At 36.7% G+C, this 26,860-nt stretch overlaps 1 protein-coding gene across 2 annotated transcripts; it reads right to left on the reverse strand.

The window, feature by feature from the left end:
- Positions 1 to 406: 406 nt before the first annotated feature.
- LOC136829753 (zinc finger CCCH domain-containing protein 11A-like) lies at positions 407 to 24,318 on the reverse strand. Of its 2 annotated transcripts, XM_067088611.1 has the most exons (9): positions 24,033 to 24,318; positions 18,822 to 18,928; positions 18,204 to 18,262; positions 16,582 to 16,676; positions 15,067 to 15,186; positions 13,128 to 13,257; positions 12,682 to 12,858; positions 10,552 to 10,769; positions 407 to 3,900 (listed from the first exon to the last, which is right to left on the reverse strand). In XM_067088611.1, the coding sequence occupies exons 4-9, from the start codon at positions 16,666 to 16,668 to the stop codon at positions 2,428 to 2,430; spliced, it is 2,205 nt and encodes a 734-aa protein (XP_066944712.1). In that variant the 5' UTR covers positions 16,669 to 16,676; positions 18,204 to 18,262; positions 18,822 to 18,928; positions 24,033 to 24,318; the 3' UTR covers positions 407 to 2,427. The 2 variants fall into 2 exon arrangements, with proteins under 2 accessions (XP_066944712.1, XP_066944713.1); XM_067088612.1 differs by lacking the exon at positions 18,822 to 18,928 and having other exon boundaries at positions 24,033 to 24,167.
- Between the last annotated feature and the right edge of the window lie 2,542 nt (positions 24,319 to 26,860).

Consider the following 26,860-nt stretch of genomic DNA (forward strand, 5'->3'; position numbering starts at 1 on the left):
CTTCATTATGTACAGTAACAATTCAGATTTCCAACAATTCACCCTTGGTTCCATTTTTACGACATTTCCTGAGGCTTGACGAAGCGAGCACTTCAATAAATGGTAACCAAAAGCCTGAGTTACAAAATCACCCCTGAAATTCCCAAAGTGAATGTTCTTACAACTTTCTGATATAAGAGATGAATTTTCAAGTCTACATTTCTTTCAATTCTCTTGAACACAAAGACTTCAACAAAAGCATCATATTCCACAGAGTCTACTTTACTGTCCAATCTCACATGAACTTTCCACCACAGTGCTTCATAAACAGTGTTACAGAAATGCAATGCTCAGAAAGAACCCACAGCGTGATCTTGAGGTAACTCCTAAAGAAAATCACTGAAGTATGTTGAAACTCTTGCACGACTTTTTCTTTGCAGTTCTTGATTTCCCAAGAATTCCAAATTGTAACAAACCAGTACCTCAAGGCATACTCTAAATAATGTTCTGTTGTCCAGTATTCAATAAAAAAACCCACCAAACTCTTTCATTACAAATGTAAGAAAGCAACAATTATCTGCAGTAAACTGTAAAAAAAAAAAAGGTATTACTTTACGACTGCTACATAAGACACGATCCACTGTTTCACAAATGTCTCTTCCAACAGTTGTGGCGCTTTGTACATTATCTGAACACATGAAATATTTACAGGTTCTTATATTTCATACATACAAGCCACTATACAGGCATTGGAGAAAATGGCACTTGTGAAACAGTACAGACACTGGAGAAAATGGCATTTATGAAACATTGTTTCATCCTTAATGTAACTCTTAAAGAAATATAGTTGTAAAGCATCACTGGCAAACTTAATAAAAACACTACGATTTGAAGATTTATTTCTCAGTCTGTTTGGGAACAGAACTCCTTCCACTTTTGAAGCTGTGTTCATAGTTCATCTCTGCGTATTAAAAATTTGCCAGTTTATTGACATAGGCTCCCTATTTTCAAGTTGCAAATTACTCGACATGCCTTTGTATCTCTAAAAATTAATTCTTTGGGTCAGCTGTACACCAGTTAATACTTTTAACTTGCAGGCTGGCTAAACTCCATAACCTCCTTTTTTTTAATTCTTAGATCTTACTGACTATCCAAAAATGGCTGAAGTTTATTCAACACTGGATCATAACAATATTCATAACTCGCAACGCTTGCAAATCAAGAAACTGTCCTGAATTACAACTTGTTCCAAGAGGATGACAATCATGATAAAAATGGTGTCAACAATCTTACCTTATTCTGTTTAGAAAATTAACTGAATACCCTTACATATTAATATGGTATCACAAAATCAAGAGCATTGAAAAAATAATACCTAACTGAGCACTTCTAGGCTACGGTACTTGGATTCGGTCTTTTGCAAAGACAAAGTAGAGTGAAAACAAATGTGTGATATTTACAATTAAGAATAGATTTAGTCTTTTTTACAAATAAAACTGTAAAAATTAATTAATGCTACAGATTTATATAAATAACTATGATAATATTAAAGTAAACTGCCTTTTTGTCAGAATGCATTCCTGTTCATTAACAATATGCAGGTCTGTGTGATGCAAAATCCTAGCTATATAAGGAAATAATTTATCCAGACCACTAAGTTAAAACTCTTAACTTCCACAGTGCTGGCCAACCGAAGTAAATTACAGCATAGTAAACACCATTTATCAATATTTTCAACACATTACACATAGTCATAAGGTGAAATAAAACTTTAAATTTTCAAAAGAGAATCATTTTTCAATATCCCTTTTGAAATTTACACTTTTCATTAAAAGTAAATTACAGAACGGTGAAAATTAAAAAAAAACAACACTGACATAAACTCCAGACCAAGTGTTATACTAAAGGAAACCCTAACTTGAACACAATTAAATTAGCTTGAATAACCTGATGTGACAGAATTACCACACGGCGATGCAGTTCTTCTCACAATGATGGCACATCTAAGTATTAACCATTCACAAATCAACAATGTACAGTTGGTTGAAGTTCCACCTGAGAATTCTAAAACCTGATGATCACTTAAAATTCTTACACCTTTATTTTAGGAAATGTTACAAAATACTGAGGGACAATTCATGGATGGGGGAAAGAAATTTTCACAAGCTATCATTCCAGGTATGGCTACAGCCCATTGCACTCGAGACATCCAAAAGTAACTTGTAAATAATAATGCAAAAATAACTTGCAGTGAAAAGTGGTGAAAAGTCATTACCCCAAATTCATCACAAGAACCCATCAACGTCACAAGTACATTTCTGTAACGACACACACACACACAGCACACATTTTCTTATCGTTCAACGCAACAGGCCTGGAAACCTATTACTATACGTATTCCTCGATACATAACTTCAACACAATACGTGAAAATAAATACGAGATCTCTCAAAGTAACAGAGCCGCTTCGTCGATGTCCTCTTCATCGTCCGTCATTTCCCCCCCTAACAGGAGAGCTTCCTCATCTTCTAGGAAAGAGTCCATCCTACTTACACTAACATTCAGTGACTTGTCGCCTGAATCTTTCAGGTGCTGCTCAGGTTTGGTACTTTCTGAGGTTACATTATTATTATTAATTTTATTCTTACTCTGTACATCTTGAACTAACAATTTACTATTTACACTACGAGCATCTGCTTCCTTCTGCTGGTGCTCTTTGTTCAACACTGTATTTCCTAAGGGCACTGCACCTGGGGATTTCTTAGCCGGTGACCTGTTGATGGTGATCTTCCTAACGCCAAGAGGGGATGACTTGGCTTCTGGTGTTTTACTTTGGACAGAATCACAATTGCTGGATGATACTCTAATTTTTCTGGTCGCACTGTCGTCAGCCTGAAAGGATATAGGTGATATTGACCTTTTCTTCTGCTGTTCTGCACTAGTGTTCTTTTTCAACACGCGCTTAGTTGTACTTGCAGTGTTAAAGGATATTGGCGAGACAGATCTCTTTTTCTGTTGAACAGGCAATGAATTACTATTTGACACTAATTTCTTTTTAGGTTCCTCAAAAGATATTGGAGATATGGGTCTCTTTCTCGACTGAGAGGAGTTTGAATTGCTTCTGTAAGAGGACATTTGTCTGGCTTTAATTTCTGACAGACTCAAGACCTTCAGACTACCTTCCTCACCTGGAGAATTTACCGGTTTGTTGTCACCCATATGCAACTTGGTGCCATTTTTAATTCCAAGACGGGACTGTATTTGCTTTTTCTCACCATTCGGTTTGGCTGTCCGTACGATCACTTTTCTTTGCTTTTCAGCCTTAATGTCGGCCAGGCTCTTTATAGTAAAGTCAAGACCTGCTTCTTTTGTTTTTGACACACCAGTCTTAGTTACTGAACTACAGTCAGGTACTGTGTCTATTTCCCCACCACCATGTAGACTACGGATTGCTGTGATTTTATTTGCTATGGATTTATCGACAACCTCGGTCTCGTTGTCTTCCGCCCTCAGAGCTCGAGAACTGTCCATCCCTTGCCTTGTCCCTAACCTGTCCAACAAGCTGAGTTTTTTGTTTGGACTTTTCCCAAGCCTCTCTGCTATACTTTTGGTATTCACCTCTTCTTCTTTAGGCCCCGAGAGCCTCTTCACACCGTGCTGACGCAACTGCACGTTTGTACCTAACGTTTCGGCAAGCGCCCTGCTTGCAACGCCCCCGAGTCTTTCTGATATTTGTACTTTTCTTCTGACTTTTAAGTCGTCTCCCTGAGGCTTCAAAACACCTTTTCTGTGCTCGCCGAGAACGGCGTCCGAATACGCATTTGCTTGGGCAGCGTGGGGAATTGTCCTCTGTATGGGATGGAGGCGCCGGTGAATGGCATCTGGCTCTTCCTCTACCTCCAGTATTTCTTCTACAACGTACTGAAAAATACCATCAAGGGAAACCTGTGATCACTCACACTACTGGTATGTCTGAAAGCATTATCTTCTAATGAAAAGTCTACGAAACAGAGACTGAAGTAGGGTTGCAACATGCAGGATTTGTGGTATGTGGATGAGCTATGAATGACTGAGAATCTTCTCAGTAACGCAAACGTTATTACACTCTTATTGGTTTAAAACTTGTCATTTTTTGAATTAGTTACTTAAACAAACATGCACTATATGATACACCATTTGTGATTATATTGCAAAAGGATATTTTGACTAAAAGTCAATTCATCTTGCAGCACTGATATCCTGGAATATATCACCAGAATACACTGCAAGCCCAACTCACTGCTTGACAAATTTTTATGTTGATGATTCTCACAAATGGATTCACAAAAGTCTTCTTCACATAAACAATACACGATCATAATCATTATTTGTATTAGCTCACATTAACAAAGTCCCTTATCTTGCCTTATAAACTTTCACAGAACTGAATGGCTATTTGTAAAAATAATGAAAATTAAATATTTAAAATAAAAATATAAGAATAGTAAATAAAAACAAATATATAAAGTGGTAAACAGTCGGAAATGCTCTAGTTAAATAATACTGTAATGTGTACAAACATGGCGCTTTGCAGGAACACAATAACACCTCTTAAACTTTTGAACATTAAGAAAAACCACAAGTACATGTTTGTGGGAAAATGCTTTGCCATGGTACACAAGAGACCTCTGACACAGCATAAAAGTTCTTCACTTTCCAAAATACTAAAATGCAATATTAAATCAGTAATATTTTACAGAGGTCAATGTGGTTCGAATGTTGGAGAACATCAGACGAATAGTTGTTCTTCCCTAGTGGGGTGACGATTATAGCTTGTTGAGGTCCTCATTTTTTTTCTGACAGAGCTCTGCTCACCCTCACTTGTTAATATTTTTCTCTCTATCCCAGAGGTCCAACCTAATACAGTAAGCAGACCATCTGGTACCCAGTTCAATGCTTAGGAGTCTAGAGGAAAAATGGTTCAGGGAACATGCCAAGATCACTCCCTCATCTTCATAGATTGAATCCAGATCCATTCTTTGGTGAGGAAAATGTACACCAGAAGGAGCCAACAAAAGAGAGATACATATTACAGAGTACATTACTAAATACAAAATAGGAAAAACAGCCATGGAAGGCTGTGATGGGATATAATGGCGAGAAGAAAAACAGGAATTCTAACAAAATCAAGGAGTAAAAAAGCTGTACAAACTCATAACAATTAAGAATGGAATTGTTGAAACACCAGAAAGATTTTATTTCGACAAGAACAGACAACTTCAAGGAATAAATAGTGAGGAAAAGGAAGCAGAAATGGTAGAGAGAATAAAAACACAGAAACATAAAAACATAGGGTAGGGATGCATTGCATCGTCTTTTGAACTTCTGAAGTTCCAATTGTACAACATCCTCTGGGAAGCTGTTCCACAGTCCAACAGTTTGAGGTATAAAGACCTACTGGAACTGAGAAGTTCGACAGCAAGGCACGTTTACTGCGTATTGGTGCTGCTGTTCAGTGAATCTGGTTGCTTTTAACAGGAAAGGGGATCAGGGATCAATTGTGAATGTGAAAGATCTCTGTTAAAATGCAACTTACGAAAAATTGACAAATAAGAGACCATCCATCGATGGTCCAAGTCATAACTGCTAATATTGGGAAACAGAAACCCACCACCATGAACCACTCTATCTAAAAGAAATATATCTCTGGCATAAGCAGACACCCACACTGGATAACAGTATTCTTGTAATGGAAAGACAAATGACCTAAATAAGGTTGCACTGATTTTATCACTGTTATAAATATATGAGGCCTTTCAAACAATATCTAACTTTCGTGCAGCATTTGCCGAAACTTTCATCTGATGTTTATCAAAAGTAAGATGTGAGTCAAAAGTTACACCTAGAATAGTTAAAACTTCAGACTCACTCAGCAGAGTCTCATCCACCTGAAGGAGAGGATGGGGTGGAAAATCTGTATGACATCTGCTAATCAACACTGTTCTAATTTTACTGGAGTCCAGCGTCATACCCCACCGACTACACCATTCACTGATCCAGTCCATGTCCCCACTGAGCCTGAGGGCAGCTTCGTTTCTCAAAAGTGGTGACTTTACTACACCAATAAGTGTTGCATCAACGGCATACTGAGCAATCTCGTTTTCCAGGCCAACAACCATATCACTTGTATACACTAAAAATAACAGTGGACATAGAACACTGCCCTATGGAACTCCGGACACAACAGGTCTTGGTTTGCTAAAGGTCCCATCAACAGCAACTTGCTGCAGTTACAAGTGAGGAAACCTTGAAGTAACCCTATAACATATCCAATCACTCCAAGATTCTGAAGTTTAAAAATAAGTGCCTTGGGATTTACTAAACCAAAAACAGCACTAAAATCTATTGGAATCACTCTGCACTAAAGACCCTTATCAAGGTTCTCTTGCAAATGGTATGTCAAGTTTAAAAAGACCATCGCAGGTACTTAACAGCTTCCTATATGTACAGGCAGTCCCCGTTATCGGCAGGGTTCCGTTTCTGAGGGTGTGATGATAACCGAAAATTGCTGCCAACCGAAAATCGGCGATTTCGGCGATTTTCAGGGGTTAGAGTCAATTTTTGGTTATCGGCGCCTCTGTTGGGTATGCATCGGCACCAATACCCAATTATCGGCAACGATAAGCGGAAATCGGCGATCTTCGGCGCCGAAAATTGCAGATTTTTGTCGTTAGACAAGCGCCATAAAACCGGATCGCTGTTAACCAAGCCCACCATTAACCGGGGACTGCCTGTATACTAACTATCAGCTAACAATCCTTTAGATTCGCTACATTTACACAGTGGCTTAAAAATAAATTTTTCCACAAATTTTGAGAGCACAGGGAAAATACAAATTGCCCTGTAGTTACTGCAGCCTGCAGATGTGTCATTCTTTGGAACAGGCACTGTGTTACTAAGCTTGAGCTCATCTGCAAAGATACTAATTGACATAAAAATCTATAGAATCTACTAATTTTGGGAGACAACAGACTAGAAAGTTTTAAAAAATGAAGGGATAGAAAGTTTTAAAAAATGAAGGGAAGAAACTATCAGGATCTTCTCCGCTCCACCAACCACATTTATTAGGACTTTTCTTAAAATAACTAGTGAAATACAAATTTTGTAAGAATAGGTTCAGGATGTAAAGTCCATCATCCAGAAGTAGAGCTTATGGTGAAGAAATGAGGGAGGAAGATGATGATATGGTGGTCAGGTAGACCTTGAATTAACTTAAAAAAAAAAAAGTGATGTGCTGGACTATGAGGCTAGAATTTGGAGGAGAAACAACATATGTAAAAGAAAAGTTAAATAAGAGATTTCTGGATTACTGGCTTAGCAGTAATCTATGACTATAAAATCATTATAATGTGTACATACAGCCTGTGCTTTTCTCTGTCAGGACTATGCAAAGTATGACAAGAATATGTCCAAAACGTATCTACCTAGATGGAGTGTGCTCAATAGACCATATCAGAAGTGAAATAGCTGAGAGGTATGGCAATCTCAAGCCAGACAATAGGTAGATACAATTTGGGCATGGGGAAAACCCAGCAACTAAGTGGGTCAACCCAATCCAACTTAGTACCACTCCCAAACATGGAAAAACAAGGAGGGCTGGTGTAGGGAAGGTTACCCATCCTTAAAACACCTGCCAAATTAATTGTGAAATGAATCGTTGAACACAGAACAGCTGAGGGAGGCTCATTAAAAACAGCAACCCCAACTAGGGGTTCAGCTGAGAAGTAGTAGTATTAGTTCTGGGCAAAGGTAAAGGGGACAGGAGCAACCAGCAAGTGACAAGACCTTACCACTAGAAGGCCACAGAGGATCATGGAAACTGGAAAAATATTGGGACTTGAACCAGGTGGAAGTACCTGTATTGGTGATTTTGTTAATTAGTTGAATGAGACCACAAAAGTCTCATTTCAAAACTCACTAAGCTGGCCTGAAGGATTTATTCTTGAATGAAAGGTAAAAACTTGAAGTAAAGCCCAATAAATTGGACAGCTCAATAGGAGGAGACTAAGTGGAATGTATACATGGCAAGACAGCAATAATGCTGAATTTGAAAGGACAATAGAAAAAACCTTCAGTGCCATCTACAGTGCATTAAACAAAGTCAACAGTAAGTGATAACCCTCTATGGGGAAACCATGGGAATTCAGGCAGAGTGCACTTAATAAGGCAAACAATTGGAATGAATACTTTCACCCTTATGGTGAAGTGTTCACATCACCAAAATCACTGCCACATAACAGCCCCCATCAGATAATACAAACACAGTGACCTTAACATTATATAAAAAAAAATCCAGACCCAATTTTTTTTTTTCAAATACAACCTAAATCAGTGAAAAATTCATCTGAATGCTTAAGTCTATGGTTTCAGGATTAACGAGAACTTTCTAGAGCCTTTAAAGGATGAAGATAACTTACAAAATAAGTTTACATCCATTTGCAAAATAAGCTGAGCAGGAATCAGCATCTCAGTAGCCAAGAGACCACACCTCAAAGAGAAACTTAAAATTCGTTCTTCTTTAGCAAAAGCTCACAGATTCTGGCTCACCAGTAGAGTATCACACTGGCATTTGTAACTTCCTACTCGCCAAAACTACCACAATGCAAAAGGGTACCAGCTCTTACCTGGGAGTCAAAGGTGAGGGATAAAAGGTCCCAGCCATCTTTTTCCAGAGTGCTGCAGCCAAGTACGCAGCCCTTTGCAAGACAAGTCCCCAACACCACTCAATAGTATGGGACTAACTTCAACTTTGATTAGAAGCTCAGCTATTTTCAATCTGACTTTCCAAACATTGGGAGTAAGTAAAATAAAAGTTTTCTATTATATGAACATTATTCTTAAACCTACAACACAGAAACATTAATTCACCATTTTCTTGTGCATTTCAAACTATAAAAAATAATGGCATGACCTTATAAAGTCAATTTACAAAAATATTATTAACTATAAAGAAGTAAACAAGGAGAAACAGCTGTAACAAAGAATGCCACTTAAAATTGCAAAAGAAGAAAACTGAAACCAATTTCTTATCATTCCAGACACCATATGATCATTCCAAACACTACCCTTATGAAGAGGTGATTATGAGGCTAAAAAAGAACCAGTTATTGTGACCAGAATAGACAACAATTTGATTTTATGGCATTTATGCTGTCAAGCCAAGCACTGGGGCACTTCTGGACATTCACAGCTTAAGACAGAGAAAAGAGCAAGTTGGAGTGGTTGGACACCAAGACAAAAATCAAGAAAATAAAGGAGATGAAACACAAGGATCTAAAGGTGGAACTGGAAGAAAACTCCTCAGTTGCACTAAAATATACTAGTTAGAGAAGTTGGACAGGAATATTGAAGAAAGGAAGTGGGAATGGAGATTGAGTATAAAACTCAACAGTAAAAAATGGGCCGAAGTTTTTCGGCGCAATCGTTTTTTCTGTACAGCCGCTACAGCATATAATCAAGGCCACCGAAAAAAGATCTATCTTTCGGTGGTCTCGGTATAATGCTGTATGAGCCGTGGCCCATGAAACTAACCACGGCCTAGTGGTGGCCTGGTCTACGTCGCTGCCAGATGTACAATTATGGCTAACTTTAACCTTAAATAAAATAAAAACTACTGAGGATAGAGGGCTGCAATTCGGTAAGTTTGATGATTGGAGGGTGGATGATCAACATACCAGTTTGCAGCCTTCTGGCCTCAGTAGTTTTTGAGATCTGAGGGTGGACAGAAAAAGTGCGGACAGGGAGACAAAACCTGCCCATATAGTTTTCTTTTACAGAAAACTAAAAGTGGGTACAGCTATGGGGGCGAGAGGGACACTGCAAATACTCTTTAGTAATGCCTATAGTACATCATGTGAGCTGCACTGATGGCACTAACCCTTACAGGAACCAGAAAAGACATACCTCTGACAAACTGAATTATATAAGAAAGCAAAGAACGTGTCAACTGAACTGGGGATAACTGAGGATTATTGAAGTCTAATAAAGTAAAGGACATAAACCACACATTTAAGGATGACATTATAATGAGGAAATGTATTCAGAGGATCAGAAAAAAAAAGAGCCATGAAATTTGTATTTTGTGTTTGTTGTGTGGAAAGAGTAGAGTTCAGAAGAAGGCCTATACTTGTACTATGCATGATTGCTGGAAGTGAAGTAAGAGGAAGGTATAAAAGTAATGTACAGAAGGATTTTAAGTACTCTCAACAATATAAATCACTTGAAAGGTACTTTAGGACCAATGATGGAGGCTTCAAGGATCTCAGATGAGCCTCATTTTCAAAATTCTGGCTTATATACTGGACAACATTTTGTAAACCTGAACAAAGGGCAAAAGCCCAGTCTATGGAGAAGAAACCTATGTATATACAGTAGCTGTACAAGAAAATGGAGTCAGAATTGTAGAAAATGGAACTAGAATCGCAGAAAAAATTAGAGAGATGATTATAAGGAAAATGTCACTCCTATCAATAAAATACCCGATAAAAAAAATTAGTCATAAAAGATTTTATATTAATCTTCAAATAAACCAACCTCCTCAAGTTCCTGATTTTGAGGAAGAGACTCCTCGGCAAATCTGTCCTCTTCCTCTCCATCTTCCTCCATATCATCCGTGAAAACATATCCGATGATATCTGCTTCGTGCGCCTGGATTTGACGTAGCTTCCTCAGTTCCCACTCCAACTGCGCGCTGAGCTCTGGATTGACTCTTTTGTAAGGAGACCCAGACACGCTCTCAGAATCACTCTCGCCTGTTGGAGATTACAAATATGTGTTTGACATCTCTACGCATGGAATGATAAAAATGATCTTGGTTTCATGAGCAGTAATCATGTCATTTGTAAAAAAAAATAACAACAACGTAAGTCCCAGAAAACTATGCTGTGAGAATTCATAGCAGCTAGGATCACTTCCTCTTTCAATCAGTTTTCTTGCGAGGTAAACTACTGCAAATTCTAACTACCATAAATTCTACCATGAGAAAATTTTAAGGGTCCTATTCACAAAGATATAGTATTTTAAGTCTTCCTGTCTTGAATATTTGGGATTCCTTAAGTTCTGTCTACCTTAAATAAAACAACACTATTTTATGCTATACAAAAGGCCCTAAGTATCATGATATACATTTGCAAAATTCAGATATGCTGAAACACAGCAGTAAAAAAAGTATGTGGAGAGTTTACAAATTCTGAATCTCATTTAAATCATAATGCTTTGCATAAGGTAAAAAATCTGACTTTAATGACCCTTCATTAAAAAATAGTAAAATTTTATTTCTACCAATAAAAACATTTTACTGCGCTTCTACAAATACACTTGGTCCAAGACAGTAAATTTAAAATAAGGGAACGAGTTGGTCTGGGCTAAAAGATAGTCATCAACATCTGTAAATCTCCAGTTGTTCATGTGTGTAGGTAAAATAACGTAGTAAATAATATATAATGTGGAATGAGGAACAAAATTATAAAACAGTTATCAAGACTGGGGAACAATAGTTATTATTATTATTATTATTATTATTATTATTATTATTCAAAAGAGGAACCCTATTCATATGGAACAAGCCCACCAAAGGGGCCACTGACTTGAAATTCAAGCTTCCAAAGAATATGGTGCTAATTAGGAAGGAAGAGATCAAGAGAACTACAGAGAGATGAGATCTCACTTATTAAAAAGAAAAAATAAATCAGTAAATTAATACATAGATAAAAATGTATTAAAATACCAAGAGAATAGCATTACGGCAGTAATGCATTGCACCGTATTTAAAAATAGTTTGCAAAGACTTCAGGCTTTTCAAATGAGTGATATCCATTTTTTGTATTTTAGAACGTTTTCAGATAATTTTCAGCTAAATGTCCAATGCACATGCAAATAAAAGTCAATATCTCAAAACCACAAATTGTCAACCTATTGCACTTTCATATTAACTTTGTTCTTCATGACATTGGCAATTTACAGCCTGTGACGTACCAGCAATTGCAAATGTGTTGGAGCACTAGGGGACAGTATTACATGATGAATGAGCTCAACTTAGCCAACAGGTATTTCCCTGACATTTCCTTGTAAGAAACTTTCATAATGCAATCATTAACTATTCAATATATCAAAACCTAACTTCACAGGAATCAGTGATAACCAATAATTCTATTACTTGCTTGGATCAAGTCTACATGTCAAAAAAAAAATAAATACTTCAGACTTATTTTTTAAATACTTACCTCTCCACTATATAGCTTGAACTACCACTGACACAGAATTAAAAGCTATATAATGGAGAGGTAAGGTTCATTTCAAAAAGGAAAATTTTAAATGGAATTCCTGAATACCTATACAGGCAGTCCTCGGTTATCGGCGAGGGTTCCGTTCTGGGGGTGTGATGATAACTGAAAATCGCCACTGACCGAAAATCAGCGATTTCCAGCACTTTTTCGGCGATTTTTGGGCTTATTGGCACCGAAAAGTGCCGATTTTTGGTTATTGGCGCCTCTGTTAGGTATGTATTGGCGCCAATACCCAATTATCAGCGCTGATAAGTGGAAATTGGCAATTTTCAGCGCCGAAAATTGCAGATTTTCGTCGCTAGACAAGCCCCACAAAACCGGATCATCATTAACCGAGCCTGCCGTTAACCGGGGACTGCCTGTACTGAATAATACTAACCATCCTGAAGTGGGACAATTATAGGATTGCGAGGTATCGGCGCGAAATGAGCCTGCCTGGGAGGTGTGACAGAACCTGCTTCGTTCTTCGAGAACACAATCTGGCGCTCTGGTTCTTCTCCGTTGCCGACTTGTATGTCGACTCTTGAGTTTTCTTCTTTCTTGACGGGAAGTATTACTGATTGCAGGCAGCAATAATGAAAATATTCAGTAAGTGTTTATTCTTTACAGCCATGGCAAATTTAAAAACTAAGACATTTATTTCAATCTTTCTCGGTCAATAATCAAAAATCACTTGAAAGAAAGAAAGAAATAAACTTAAGGAAAAAATTCTTGTCTTACATTAACTGAGATTTTCAAAGATAATAAAATGCTATGTATAGTAGTGTGATGACAATCAATAATCAAAAACATCACCACAAGAAACTATGATCAGTGTATACTCACAATCAGGTTTCTTTTTAATGTCTTCTTCCCGAGGATGGTCTAAAATGTTTTGGTGTTGGAAAGGACAGTGGGGCTTCTTACAGCCTCCTGGCTGTGTCTCGAACCAACAGGCTATCTTGTCTCTCTGTTTCTGTAAAGGGGAAAAATTGCAAATAAAACCAGAATAATAATAATAATACCATAATAACACAATAATAATAATAAAAATAATATAGTAATAATAATAATACTGTAATAATAATAGTAAAATTATAATAATAATGATTCAGTAGCAAATGTCCTCCACTGGAGCCTGTGCAAGAAACACCAGCTAGCTTGTAGTAAAAAGAGGTATGAAAACCAACCTGAGGGAGTGATAGAAAACGATCAGGCAAAGATCCTCTGGGACTACTGTGGTGCATCACTATATTGTGATCAGAAATAATGAGTAAAAAGCCACAATAATGTAAATGAGAGACTATTTTTCCAAAATACAAAAAGGGTAAAACAGGGGAGCTTTCGACCGTTTGCACAATGGTCCTCTTCAGCCAACTGAACTCTGGGACTGTGGTATCAGAACAGATAGGGTGATACGGTGCCAATAGACCAGATGTGATGTTGATTGACATAATCGAGAAGAAAGTATCACTTATTGATGTCGCAATACCATGGGACAAAAGTGTAGATAAGAAAGAAAGAGAAAAAGTTCATGAGTATCAAGACCTGAAAATCGAAATAAGAAGGATATGGGATATGCCAGTGGAAACTGTACCCATAATCATAGGAACACTAGGCATGATCCCAAGATCCCTGAAAAGGAGTCTGCAAAAACTAGATGTCGAAGTAGCTCCAAGACTCATGCAGAAGAGTGTACTACTAGAAACAGCGCACACAGAAAAGTGATGGACTCCTAAGGAGGCAGGATGCAACCCAGAACCCCACACTAAAAAAACCACCCAGAAGAAGAAGAAGAATAAAAAAAGACCCACTGGAAGAATTTTTTTCTACCTTCATGTTATAGACACATTTTTACAGAAGAACAAGTTACAGAGTAGCTCTGTAAATTGTTCATCAGTAAAATGTTTCTATAACAAGAGAAAAGGAACAAAAACTTCCAAAAAATGGCTTAAGAATAAAAATTCTTACGATACCTTATGAGAACAACTGACAATTAGACATCTTGAAGCACAGCAAAATCAAAATCCACCCAGCACTCACTAGTGCAAGTGTAAATGCTGTGGATAGTCTTGAGGAATTCTGCATACTCAATTATTTAAAAGCCCTACGCCAAAATACAAATTCACATAAGAAGTAATGCCACTGTACTCTTCCAAGGTGGATCACCATTACGCTACAGCCAGCCTTATGAGAGTTGTATTTTAACTTACTGGTCTGATTAAATTTACTGATAATTACAATAAACCACTACAATGCATAATTTCATACCTCCTTGATAAAAAAGACTTTGATAGCTACAAGGTCAATCCTTCAGTTCTCAATAAAATATAAGCCAGTTTATGAGTGATCTATTTGTATTTACCTCACAGCTTAGATCACAACAAATGCCAATACTGAACCAAACAAAAACTTCTTTCAGTTTTCTTCTGAAGATGGAAAGAGAAACCCACAAGACTCCTGTGTATAACTTGTTTGCTTGTAAATATTTACATATTACTTTTAATCTAGAGTACTTTCAGGTCCTAACTGTGACCCTTTTTCAAGAGATGAGGGAGTCAGGCTGGTTCAAGGCCCAGCAATCTTCTGGAACTTCTTCTCCCTGTGCTGTCATTTATATGATGGCTGTCCTGGTTTCCATTCTCTTGAGAGTTGTTTAATCTCAAGTTATACACAGGAATCTTGTGGGTTTCTCAATGCAAAGACTGTTCCTTGTAACAAAACATTCTGAATTACCTAAAATGATGCATGATAATAAAAAAATCAGTTACAGCAGTTTACTTACTGTGAGTTCCATGTGCCTGAAGATGCAGTTCTTCTTACTGCAGTTGCCTTGCAACCAAAAAATGCAGACTGTCTCATTGCGAAGAGCTGCTGGTTCGTGACGAAATGGACATGCGTCGCCCTGCAAAATCAGATCAAATTCTAATAAACAGAATCTTACTGCAAAATACAGCATTGCAGTGTTATATGATAGCTTCTAAGCTTCAAGGTATTAATTCCATTCAGTAAAATGACTAAGCATTTTACAGTACTATGCTTGATGGATTTATGCATGGTATTTAGAGCTGAAAGCATTCAAGTGTACATTATATGTTACTAAGAATATAATACACTCCTGCATAAATAAATTTTCAATCAAAATATAAATAATAACTGCAAATCAAAACTCATTTACTAAAAAAACTAATCATCATTCAACATGATAAATTTACATAAATCCGGTCACACCATGGACACTAAAAAAGCAAAACACCTTCTGTTCACAAACATAAAACCTATTTTCTCTTTCATAATATCTTTACTTATTCAACAAATACAATTAGTAAAAAGGTACAAAAACAGTATCAACACTCCATCTAATCCACTGACACAACAAGTTAAATTTCACACTGCACAATTTGATAACTAATAATATGTGAAAATCCACAATTATGTATATGAGCTGCATTTTTCAAAACTGAAAAACAATTAAAAATAGGAGTTTTGACCATGTGTATGACAGTCCTCTTCAGTAACAATCAACTGAATCAAATCATGAAAGAAAGACTTATTTACAAAATAAATCTTTATTCATTCATTTTTTCCTCAAAATTAAATTGATAGTGATGCACCATAGTTGATTTATTTAGTTTCCTTTTTTTTATGTACTTTTTCTTTTCCCAGCCCGAGAAGGTCACAGTAAACAAATCATTGATGCACCACAGTTGATAGGTTTTAGAGCTGAAAGCATTCAAGTTACTCATTTTGGTCAGTGTATAGTGATGCACCATAATTGATAAGTTATCTTTCAAAATCTGCCATTTTTCAAGTTGATTCAACATCCTACAAACATTGTACCTATTAAACTCTTATGAAACCAGCACCATGAAAAACACACCTTGATAACTAAATTTCCAACAATATGAAGCGCAATACACTCCATTCAAAAATGCATCTAAAAAATCTAAAAAAGTAAATTATGAGATCATGGTTAATCAGTTGCACGCACCAAAAACAAAACACTACAGGCAGTCCCCGGTTAACGGCGGGCTCGGTTAATGACGATCCGGTTTTATGGGGCTTGTCTAGCGACGAAAATCGGTAATTTTTGGCGCAAAAAATCGCCGATTTCCACTTATCAGCGCCAATAATTGGGTGTTCGCACCAATACATACCTAGCAGGGGCGCCGATAACTGAAAATCGGCACTTTTCGGCGCCGATAAGCCAGAAAATCAGCACTTTTCGGCACCGATAAGCCCGAAAATCGCCAAAAAAGCGCCAGTAACCGAGGACTGCCTGTATATAACTAGCACTTACCTTGGAACAAGAGGAATAATAGTAAAAATAGCAGTCATTATTCTTTGTGTTTTTCGCAGCAGCTACGGGTGCAGGTTTATCCTCCATTGTACAACCTGGAGATAGAAAAACAATAATAACACTCCAAAATGATACTGCAGATACATTCTACACACTAACTGCATAGAGACCAAAACACATGAATGTGATAGCAGTATGTAAGGGCAAGATTTAAATGAACCAACTACAAGACCTTAGTCTCCTACACATAAAAATCAGCTACCACATTCAACACAATAGGTTTGCTTAGGATTATTATTATTATATTACTATTCAGAAGATGAACCCTATTCATATGAAACAAGCCCACAGGGGCCACTGACTTGAAATTCAAGCCTCCAAACAATATGGTGTCCATTTGAAAGTAGTAACCGGTGACAGGAAAACCAGAAAGATATCACTTATTAAAAAGGAAAAATAAATTAACAAATTACTGTAATAAGTAACTAAAAATATAAATGATTAAAATGGCAAGAAGAATTGTTTTAGGGTAAGTAATAATGCATTGCATCTTCACTTGAACTTCTGAAGTTCCAACTGCATGACATCCTCAGCGAGACTGTTCCACAGTGCAACAGTGTAAAGAACAAAGGACCTCCTGAACTGAGAAGTTCGACAGTAAGGCACATTTACTGCATATTGCTGCTGCTGTTCAGCGAACCTGGTTGCTCTCAACAGGAGAGGGAGATGAGGGATCAACTGTGAATGTGAAATAAAATACAACTTATGAAAAGCTGACAAACGAGAATGAAAAGTTGACAAACGAAACCATCCGTCGATGCAGGTGTTGTGGATTTGCATGGTGATCTGGGCCATAGGAAATTTCATGCAAAAGACCCATAAGAAGGCTCAGAGAATCATGTAAGCGAGCATGCAGTGTTATCATCCCCGTTACTAAAACTATTAAACAGTTTTGTGGCCACTGAGTCATTTCTAGACAATCATAGGCCTCTCCAAAAGGATTTGTTCTTGAGAAGTGAAAACTTGAAGAAGAAGAAGATGAAGTTGGGCTGCTTAGTAGGTACAGACCAAAGGGAACAGATGAAAAAGCGATGCAGCTGCAACCAAAGCGACACTGCAAAGAACCTTTAGTACCATCTCCAATCAGTCCTACAACGTAGACTGTAAGTGCAAAACTCTGAGAAGCCAAATAAAAACCACATAAACAAAGACTTACGCCAGATGGGAATTCAAGCAGTAAGCGCAGAAGACAGAAGAGAGCAGAAAGAACTGGTCACATAAAACCCATTAAAGGAAAAATCTGATGTAAAAACAGTGACGATCAAGATGAGGACGATGGCAATGATCCAGGCCATATCTCATCTACGTACCATTACTGTAGTGTATTTATATCTGCCACTTATCTCTTGCACTGACATCTACCCACCATACCTGGGGCTTTCCTAACAAACTGAGTCTGTTTCCATATACTGTTGTCGAAAATTAAGTTACAAACACCTAAACTGACTTTATTACCTTGGGTAATATCAACAAAATGACTTAAAAAGTAATAACTGTACAATTACTGTTACAAAACAAGTTACAAAATTCAATAAACCTTGTTGGCATGAGCATCTACTTACAGGTGTCTGTGGCGTTCAATTTTCATGAATGAAGAGCCCTCCTTTCCACTCACATCCACCTGAAATACAGACCAAACACAATGAAGGAAAATCCAAACATTATTAAACTAATATCACAACAGAAATACCAAGAATATATGCAGAACATTCAGGACATTCTTCCACATACAGTATTCTTCAAAACACAAGTCTCCATCATACCATTTTCAATTTATCTCATAATTTTATAAAATGAATGATGATGAATAGCTAACTGAGACATTAACATTCGTGTTAATATTTTAACTTTTTCTAACATGACAAGGCAGTCAAAATTAGTCCAGCATCAACCATCAGATTTTTACAGGATCAAATCATAGTCATGTAGATCACAAGATTACAATTTGCAACAATCCTCAAAAGTGCCACGATAAAAATATTCAAAAGCAACTCAACCTAAGTCTCATGAAAAGCACTTTTCAGGCTCTGAAGTGCCTTCTCAATCAGAAGAAGATAAAACGACCGCAACATTCCAGTCACCCAGCAAAAACAACAGACCTTAATCTGGTAAAAAGTGAGTCAATTATCCATGAAAGAATATGAATCACACAGCAATAGCTAAAGTGTTGCATTAGTTACCTTGTGTCAAAGATTTTCGCCTTCCATGACATCTGCCTCAACACTGAAACATGATGAGATTCAAATGTAATACGTCCACCTCCTCAAATGCTCTTCCAGGTCAGTGTCTGAGAACAGAACAAAACAGTACATATAAGAATGGTGGCACTGTAAAGGAAATTCCTGAAGTCTGATACAGCATTAGCCTATTCACCAAAACATACATTTTTTAACTGCATGTTGTTTGCTGTAATTATTGGAAGCAACTACACCGTCAAACACTTTAGGCTACAGTAATATGATGGCAATTAAATTTTCAATAAATGGGACTGTTGTGTTAGTAACAATTTCAACCAGTTAACATACTGCTTTGTACAAGCAATCCCTGGTTTATGATGGGGGTTCCGTTCCGATGCCAAATTGTAAGCCGAAAATCGCCGTAACCCAAAATATCTTTGAAAATTGTATGAAAACGTTATTTTTAATCCTTTAGGTGTCTTGAAAATGACATAGCCTGCATTTTTACTGAGTTTTTCATAAAAAAAAAAATCTCCAAATTTTGACAATTCTGCTATTTGGAACCATATTTCTTCCGTCAGATCGGAGTCGTAACACCGAAACATGCGTTGTAACCCGGGAAATAATTTTTTATGAAAATATTTGAAGAACATCATAAGCTTGGAATGTCGTCAGCTGAGCCCATCCTAACCCGGGGACTGCCTGTACTCCATACCACTGACAGACACCAAGACACTTGAAATAAAGGTTTCACTAGAGTCACGTTTCACCATCAGGCAAAACAGCGCCCTATATCCTTGGCTACCTGATCACCAATAGCCATCCTTGGTTAACTACTAATGCTGTATCCAACTTCAGCCATACACCCGTAACTCCCGGGACATGGTCAGTCATTAACTGTTGTTCACTTCGAACACTTCAGTCATTCTCAATCACGAGCTACTTGTCTGTGATAGTGCATCCCTCAAAATTCTAAGGTATGTGTCAACTGTTTTTTAGAGTAAAGTGTCTCTGCTGTCTACAATTCATTTAGTAAGTGTCCCTTCTGTTTAGAATTTACTAAGTTCACAGACCTCTTTCCTGATATATATGTATAAACCAGTAATCATGTATAAAGTTCTCAAACTTTAAACACCAAAGTAAATTACCCTCTTTGACACAGAAGGGCCAAACCCATAAAAGCTAAGATTTTTGGCTCAATGATTTAGTGAAACTGTCTTTTACAACTCAATTTAAGAGTACTTTGCATATACCTTATAATATCCACATATAATACTGTATACATACACTTTCAAACCATTACTGGGAAACAGATAAATGTTTCAGATTGGAAAATCAACTGTATGGCCACAAGAGATAAAATCTGGTAAAGGTATTAGAGAAATATGTACCCCTGAAACTTGGCTGCTAATAGCTGGCATATAAGATGCCCGATTCATTTGAGGACTGTAGACAGTACACTGTATTCTTTCTGTTAATTTACACTTGATAAAGCACCATAAAGAGGCTTATGGATAGTGGTCAGAATGTTAATTTTAGTGCATAAACTACCAAATTTATAGAGAATACTGTATAAATTTTGGTGGATCAAGGTTGTTTTGAACTTTTCTTTGCATGAGATCTTTTATCCTAATTAAACACCTCATCAGATACTTTGCCATGACAATTTTAGATTACCAAGACCACTTGGCTATGAGTTCTGGTACATGTGCAATGTTCTTTAATTTTCCCACTTATACATTTCTGTCACAGCAATCTGACTGCAAGCTATTAGCCTATAATTTACTACTACACAATGATAAGTGATAAACTGTACATGAATTGTTAATGTAACTGGTAATTACAACTGAGAACAAATGGAGTGCCACTTGTACAGGAATGCTGGAAGTTTTCCTTCCTTACTTGGCAGATGTGAGCAGAAATCCTAGAACCTCAGCTAATGGGTATGCTGTACAGTATTCTTTTAAAAGTTCTTGTTTTTGTGAAAGCAATACTGTATGGCAGACAGATATAATTTATCTCTATCAGTAATCTGTTTTCATTTGTTTTTACTGCAGGTACGTTTTGTTTCCCTATGCTATGCATTTATAGGTTAGCATGTGATTCTGTCACCATGTAATAATGCAAGATATATGTAACTACACTGAACATATAGTAAACTCATTTTCATTTCTTGTATTTCAAATAATACATTTAAGAACATTTACAAGCCCATTCATAGACTGTCACAGGCTTTCTTAACCTATTTTTACACCCTTTTTCACATATAGTAAAATCCTTCGATTATTGGCGATAACAGAGCCTATGACCTGCTGGAAAAGGTCAAAATTCAGATAAGGTTAAATAAAACTCTCGATGTAAAACAGCAGCTCCGTACCCTTACGCTCTCTACCTTGCTAATACAGCATCACATAATATAAAACAACAAATATGCTCATAAGCAACAACCATCACACTTTAATCTGAAAACTTGATGCCAAAGGCAATTAGCTAGTTTATTTCCCCATATCTGTAATACAATATATATGCTATAATATATATAATATATACACTTTGTAAAAAATGTCAACCTCTTTTTCTCTCATACACAAGCAATGCAGTACTGTAGATGTACTGTACATATAGCACACTACCCAATAACAAAAGTATCACTTTGTTTTATACATTCAGCTTAAAAACAAAAAAAAATACTGTAAAACATTTCAAAAAAATTTTACATAAAAATGCAAACCTCTATTTTTTTTCTCTCATAAGCAACACACAATATGGTAGGTATTTAGGCATATATAAGTTACTCCTTACTCTATCTGTGTTCACCTACAGCCTACCATGGTTTTATAACCATTAATGTATTTTTATTCAGCAACCTGCTTATCAGTTGTTATTATACTGTATTTTATTTCTTTTGTTTTACTTATACTTTGATAAATTTGCATTTTATTCACTGTGGTGTTTCCTTATCCTGAATTATGTCAGGTATTGCATCATTCACCATTCATATTGCAACATTCTTCGAGCATGTTATTTTTTTTAACATTACAGTACTTAAAAAGTTGTTTGACTAGGATATAGGCTAGTCAGTACTGCGACTGGACTACGACGAACAGTGAACAATCGTATGCCTTCTACCTGAACCCCTCGCCCTAAAGTAAGAAATATAATGAGTGCAAAGTTAAGGTGAGACGAGGATAGCCTATACCCCTTGCAAGTCAGGACTCCATGTAGAATGTTTAGCTGGAATTAATTTCTGTATTTCACCTTTTATGAATTATGATTCTCTTGGTCCACAGTGCCCTATGTTATGTATTTCTACCAATTAAAGTATTATAGGGTATATACTATATTACTTTAATACCAGTCCTCAATATTAGAATTCTTTGCTTTGTTTTGGAGTTAGTAAATTTTTGCCTTGATATTATAATCGCTCACATGAGTGCAGTGTTTAGCCAAGTACTTGCCCCATGGGTGTTTAGCCAAGTACTAGCCCCATGGGAATGAATGTTAAAACATAAACAAAAGATGGTAAATATCTTGGTAATTGTGAATTTTGATAAAACCGCAAACTAGCATAAGCTACTACCGCAGCCTGATTCCCGCCAATCCCTGGCCAGAATATTTACCCCCTTTTGTTTATTTTCATGATATTTATACGTCTTTTGTTGGTGTTTTTACTTTCATCCACATGGGGCTGGTACTAAACAAGGTGTCCATTTCGCTCGTAAACTGGTAGTTATCAAACTGGAGGGGTGCGGTAGCAGTCTGCAGTTTTACTTGAATTTATAATATATTTTTCCAAGATATTTGTATTCGAGAACATGAAGCTACAAGTCCAGCATAGCCTAAAAACTCTAAAATCGGGGTCACAACTTACTTGGGGGTCCAGGGAAGGCAGAAGCCCCCTGGCCAGGTTAGGGCACAGTGTCCGATGTTAGGTTAGGTAAAGGTTAGCTAAAGGTAAGTCTGGTTATGTCATATGGTAAAACTAAAGACTATTACCACGCCCCTCTGGTTCGGTTTACAACTACCAGTTTACTTGCAAAATGGGGATGAATATAAAAAAAAAAACAAAAAACTGTAAATATCATAAATACAAATAACAGGCATAAACATAAACAAAAATAACCAAAAGGCAGTAAATATTTCGGTTGCTGACCGGTGGGAACCACAACACATTAGTCGTCTTCAGTGTTATCTTAAATATTACCTTTTTACCAAATAAAGTGGTAATCCTACAGGTTAGGGGTCCAAATTCCCTGCATTAGGTAAAGTCAAGATCAGCACACAGATTTATCAGATATGTATTGAATCCTGGAAAACCATGAAAAAATTAGCAGTTTATCGGCTTGCAGATGGAGAGATTGTATATAAAAAACAAAGAGAATAATGGGGGAACGTAGCCTAAATAAACAAAAACATGTCTTAGGGGATACGGCCCCACAGAATTTTGAGAAAATCGTAAATCTCTGTGGTACAACTATATAGTAGCTCCGTGACGGCGACTGCCTTCTAATCTAACTTTTTCTACAGTTTTTTAGTTGCTAATTATGATTTACCCTTAATTTTTGGCGCTCAGGTGTAATTAACCTGTAATTAACCCTTGAAGTCCATCCAACAAAGGGTTTCCAAACAATCTTCACAAGACAGAGCACGGGTATATAAGTCTGTTTCAAACAGTTCATATCCCGTCCGGCAAGTGCAATAACTTGTTAACATATGGGTACCCAATCGCCCCGGGGCCAGTACTGAACACGGCGAAGGGACATTCCATTTGGCCGACAACAAACAGATGCACCGCCAGTATCAGAACCCCTAAAAGTGTAGAAAAACCCAATTGAAAAGGTAAAAACAGGCGCGGAGCTAATAAATAGAATTACCATTTTTTTTTAGCAAACAGACTTCTGTTTGCAGATCTGACGAAAGAAGAAATTGAAAAAACGAAAGAAAACTTAACCAAACGCACAAAAGGGAGCAGGTTTTTCCCCCCTAAACTGTCGGATTATCAATGAAGTATTATACTATTAACGAAAAATGGATACTTAAATAGCGTAACTTAACATTACAGTCTGGTCAACCTAACCTTGTGTGGGTTACGCTAAGAAGGCGACAAGGTTGGCCAAACCCAAGCCTATAGGAATCCCAACTTCCCAAGCTAAAAGAGGCTATTTTAAACAATCTTTAAATACAAACTACAATACCCATATACACAATACTCACCCGAACTCCCCAGAACGATTAAATTCATTGTATTTCCACCATTTTCCCGTCCCCAAGGCCAAGCCGAAGTACCCTTAGCTTAGGCTTCGCATTTAACAAAGGCCCAAAAATTACATCCCCGGCTAATTTCCGCGACGGTAATCCACTCAACAGCTCGTCTGGCTCATTTAAATGCAGTATATTCAAATGCACAGGACACCTACGACACAAATATCATAGGAAATTACGAAATTGATTGACGCCACCGAGAAAAACAACAAGAAGCTTCTTCTTCTTTGTTTACTCCGCAGATTTTAGGGTACTCGAGGGTGTCGAGCATCACCAAAAAAGAGAAAAAAGCTGTTTTATTTGAAATTACGTCATTATTTTGAGGAAAATGGCATTTTTATACATCTTTAGTTGTTGAGAGATTATTCAGTAAGCTCTATGATACGCGAGTGTGTGTCAAGCATGACCAAAAAACCGTTTTATTTGAAAATATGTCATCATTTTTTGGAGAAATAGCAAATTTACATATTCTGTATAGTCAATAAAGTATTCACTAAGCTCTAATCTTCATATCATATCATTAATATTGCGAAAATAATCAAAATGCAACAGTAGAACTATTAGTTTGCATCAGGGTACTAACTTTTCAAGAGCATTTTATTTCTTACAATAAACTTAAAAGTGCATTTTCTTTGTGCACTATGATAATGAGTTAATAATCTTATATCATACTGCAAAGTTTTTACGAAAAATATAATTATAGTCGTTTATTTACTACATAAAATAAGTACCATTGCAACATACATTTATATTGTTTTTGTCATTATGGAAAGGCACTTCAACGCACTTGAGGCTGATGGGTACACTTTGGCGCTCAGACTGGAAAATTCGAATCATTTGTCCTTTGAACTGTTCAAGAGAAACTTTAAACATGATGCTGAAATGTATCATTCTTGAGCAATCAATTGGTCATCTGGAAAGGGTAAATGCTTTACCGAAAGTCAGCTTATATGCAATTAAATTGTTTGTTGTAACTGATATATCAGAAATGATAAATTGACATATCAGAAATGATAAATGAAGGCAAAGGTGGTAGTTTTGTCTTATTCAGTCTCAGCACATTTTATAATAAAGTTATGGTGCATGAACTTCCAATGGAAGTTCATTGGAATGATTTAAGAACCTTTTGATTATTAGAAAAAGTACTTCTGTGTACAGATTGGGAACTCATATTCAACTTATAAAGAGGAGTACCCCAAGGAAGTGACGTATTAGGTCCAGTCCTAGTTTGCATTTATACGACTGGGCTGCCTAACGTACTACAGGGACATTGGATAAAGTTCAGACTATTTGTGGATGATACCAGTTTTATTTCTCTATAAACGACACAGAAAGCACAAATAAGAAACTAAGTTACGTTCTTACCATTGTTAAGGAATAGATGACATCTAAACAGTTAAAATTAAATAAAAATTAAGCTAGCTATCTGGCTTTATGGAGAAAAAGCAACTTGAGAAACCTTTGGTGATTTTCGGCTAAATATAAAAAGTAACCCAGTTTTGATTGTTGATACAGTACGTGACTTGGGTGTAGGCTACTATTGGACCGTAGTTTGTCTCCCAGTACTCATATTAATTATGTTGTAAGAGTTACTGGTCATCATCTTAGAAATGCTGCCTTTTTTGAAAAAAATATCTTGAATAGTGTTCGAGATAAAAAAAAAAAAAAAAGGGGGGGGGCGACTGGTATCATATACAGAGTGTACTATCGCAACTCTGTCTATCATGTAATCAAAAGTTACTCGAAAATGTAAACAACCCGATTACGGAATTTATCGATGATTAATACTATGATGTGCCATTTTTTCGTTTTTAATTGACATTATTGCGCTTGAAAAGGACTCCTGGGGTCAATTGTAAGTGTCTAAGCACTGAATTTTGGCATTCATTGGTGGTCACCTAACCAAACACGGACCTGACACAATGTTGCTTATCTTCACTGACTGAGAGGCCAAAATTGTTGCTTTTAACACTGTCTTTACCTACAATTGGTCTTTATTTTTACAAATTTTCTCTTTCATCATCCAAGCGAACCTCAATTACCGAGTATGACGAGTGAATTTGGGGCTGTCCTTTAAGTTACCCCAATATACTCGTTTTCTTTCTTTTGATAGAGTATGCGTTATCATGAGTTTTAGGGATAACTACTTTAAAGTCTCGATGCCCTTTTTAAAAAACTTTCTTTTCTCATCTCTCTCACTTAGAGACTTTTTAAAATGAAGATATACACAACCTCTGTATTATTTAAACTTACTATTATTATATTTTTTACTTTAAAACATAATTTTCTTATGTTTTAGCGTTCTTTGAACGTTTCTGACATTCGCTTCGTCAACAAATGAGTACTTGTGAAGACAATGAACCCTACCCTTATATCCTTCATTTTGGGGGCCACGGTGTAAAAGCGGGGTCTTTTGGAGGGGGGGGTGAACAAAATATTGAAATACAAGGACCTTAATCCCACTGACAGTTCCAATTCAGATGAAAGTTTATGGAATGTTGTCAAGCTAATAACATGTACTAAAGTAAGGATCTCATATTCTAGGCAAGATTAGGTTAGGTTAGGTTAGGGGTAGTTGGTTTAGTCATTAACTAACGATTGCTAAAGAAATGAACGTCAAAAACGTTCAGAGCACAATTTAAAACATAGGAAAATGATACTTTCAAGTCTAAAATACGATCATGGTTTAAAGTAAACTTTTACCTTTCCCTTAACTTGGTCAGAAACTCAATCACTCTTACAACACGACATCATGACCTCTCATTCCTAATCCCACCAGC

The sequence above is a fragment of the Macrobrachium rosenbergii genome, chromosome 45 (assembly GCF_040412425.1).
Source record: "Macrobrachium rosenbergii isolate ZJJX-2024 chromosome 45, ASM4041242v1, whole genome shotgun sequence".
Lineage (NCBI taxonomy): Eukaryota > Metazoa > Arthropoda > Malacostraca > Decapoda > Palaemonidae > Macrobrachium > Macrobrachium rosenbergii.